Below are 2636 nucleotides of genomic sequence, written 5' to 3'. Positions count from 1 at the left end.
CTGAGCCTGAGTGTATTCATCGTTACGCAGATGAAGTGCTTTTGGGTGTTGAATGCTGGCTGAATAATTAGCTTATTGTCCTGAAAGTTATGACAAACACTTTGCATTTGGCCCGCCGTCTGTTTCTGTTTTCATTTGGCGCTGGCGGGGTTGCCTGGATACAGTCACGCTGCATCTGAGTGTAAAACATTGAGGAGCATTACACTATCTATGAGGATTTATTATTTCTAACCGAACCAGGGGAGAGTACATTACTATCCGAAGCTCTGAATCGAATCGTATTGGCATTGAATGTATAAATACAGTCAGTTTAAGCTCAGCGTTAGGCTGGATTATTATGCTTTGCTGTTAAACTCATCTGTTCATCACTGTGGAAGTGGGATTTTCCATGTTGAGGTGAGACAAACACCACCAGCACTTTAACAGAACAATATGGAGGCGATGGAAAGGTACAGTCTGTTAGCCGTCAGCTAAGGTAGGGCTGTCAAACTCATTTTCATTTCGGGCCATATCAAAACTCTGAATGTTCTTAAAGGGCTGGTTGTGCCAGAATGTATTGATAAAACCAATTCAACTGTTAAAATATCAATAAATAGCTGTTTGTTTCAGCATTCAGTAAGTGTTTTGATCAGTCCATCCAGGATTTCGTGATTGTTTTTGTGTTTTTTTGCAATCAAAAATACAGATTTTGTGGTGCTAACTTAGAAAATAAGTTATGTTTTACTATTTAACCCATTGTGTTCCGACCGGATGATTACTTGTGTTGAGCAAAACATTTTAAACTTTTTTTATTTTAAAAAATTTTATTTGATTACTCAATTACTACAATAATCGTTTACAACAGCCTTAGCTGTCACTGATTGGCCCGTTTGAAACTCTAGCAGAGAAATCCTCTTCAATGGAAGAAATCCCAGACGGCAGAGAGATGAAAATTGAGCGGAAGAGTGTAAGAAGACAAAAAACATGAACCCGTCATCCCGGTGTGTAGACAAGAAATCCCTTTGAGAAAGTTTCTAGACCTGGCAAAGGTGACCGTTGTCATAGTAACCAAGCCGCCCCGTTTATCCATCAGAGAGAGAGAGAGAGAGAGAATGGTGGCGTCTGCAGACTGGAATTTATGGACCATCTCCACTGAAGAATTTCTACTGATGTCATTCCTGGTGTTCCCAGAGACTTCGCAAAGAGCTCCGCGGGCCTGCCGTCTCCGTTCGTAGTGTACACATGTGACTCCTCGGAGCATGTGCGGTGGCAGTCGGAGGCCGTGGGAAAGACGGCCACCTACGCCCACACACACACACATCCACGGACGTTTAGAGGCAGGACGGGGTCGTCTTTTCCTCAGGCGGAGGGGGGAGCAGGGAAAATAAGCACTCGCTGAGGGGATCTTATTCTTGGTAGCCTTCGTGTTTTCCCTCTTCTGTCCTCGTTGAGGTTACTAAGTCATCTTCTCCCTGTTCATGTCAAATGGAGGCTTTGCTGAAACAGATTGAGAACGGCCTCAAAAGTATCCCTTCGACAGGAAAAAGCTTACTTTAAGTAACCTCGACTGCGTTCTTGAATATTTGTAAAGAAAATAATGTTAATGAGATTCCTTGCTTGAATATTTTATGGAGTGCGAATAAAGACCAAGCCTCATAAGGGGCCCTGCCAGCTATCATTAGACTGCAGCAGGAGTGTTTATAGAAAAAGATGTGTTCAGATAAAATATGAGGAAAGTAGCTGCCTCATGCATTATTGAGTGGGACTCTGGATTAGTTTAGAGGCAAAACTTTAGGCTCAGCGGAAAGCTAAAGAATAAAGATGTTGGGGATCCTAACCAGTTTCGTGTCGCCTGGTTGTTCTGCAGGAGCGGATCTTCCTGACGTTCTCCAACTACATCTTCACCGCGATCTTTGTGGCAGAGATGACCGTAAAGGTGAGACGTTCACTTACAGCTTTTATTTAGACTTTTTTTTTTTTTTTCAGCCCAGGAGCATCAAACTGACTGCTGGGTTCCTTCAATATGCTGTGAGGTTTTTCTGCACTTTTTAGCAGAGACACTTATTAGATCCCTTTATGGAACCGTTTTTGATCTTAACTTTTTAAGCAATAACAATCATTTTGAAAAGAAAAAAGTATATATATATATATATATATATATATATATATATATATATAATTACTATTATATATTTGTAAATATCTGCACTGAAGATGTGATGAGCGGTACTTTTGTGACTAACTGGATCTAGACAGACTGTGGAACAACACGGGACCCTGAATTATCCCACATAATGAACAAAGAGCAATGATAAATGATAGAACAATAAGTGAAATCTGCTCCTATGGTAAGGCTTAACTTGATCCAGCATCAGCCCTCCACCCACCAACACCACTAACAGCAATCTTGATAGGCAGCCATGACTACCAGACAAAATGGAGGATCTAAAGGGCCGTATTTCAATGAACATATCAGTAGATAAATACTCAATTTATTTATGTTATACTTGTATATGATAAATATATCAAATATTTATTTAAGAATTACCTAAATAAATAAACAAATAAAAAATAAATTTTAGGCTAAAACAACATGTACCTAATTAAATATTGAATTATTTTGTGCTCCTAGGCTTCAGCTCATCATACAGTAAATT

At 39.8% G+C, this 2636-nt stretch overlaps 1 protein-coding gene across 13 annotated transcripts in view; it reads left to right on the top strand.

Annotated features, from left to right (window-relative positions):
- The first annotated feature begins 1808 nt into the window (after window positions 1–1808).
- Window positions 1809–2636, top strand: part of LOC106959271 (voltage-dependent T-type calcium channel subunit alpha-1G-like) — a 76758-nt gene continuing 75930 nt past the window's right edge. For all 13 annotated transcript variants that reach the window (XM_015051747.1, XM_015051746.1, XM_015051742.1 and 10 more), the window contains exon 1: window positions 1809–1915. In XM_015051747.1, the coding sequence (XP_014907233.1) occupies window positions 1904–1915 (12 nt within the window). In that variant the 5' untranslated portion in view covers window positions 1809–1903. The remainder of the gene's footprint in view (window positions 1916–2636) is intronic.

Source organism: Poecilia latipinna, unplaced genomic scaffold (genome assembly GCF_001443285.1).
Source record: "Poecilia latipinna isolate Pla-1442-1.1 unplaced genomic scaffold, P_latipinna-1.0 Scaffold1063, whole genome shotgun sequence".
NCBI lineage: Eukaryota > Metazoa > Chordata > Actinopteri > Cyprinodontiformes > Poeciliidae > Poecilia > Poecilia latipinna.
Note: the sequence above shows the minus strand (reverse complement) of the source record. Positions and strands in the feature narration are given on the sequence as shown.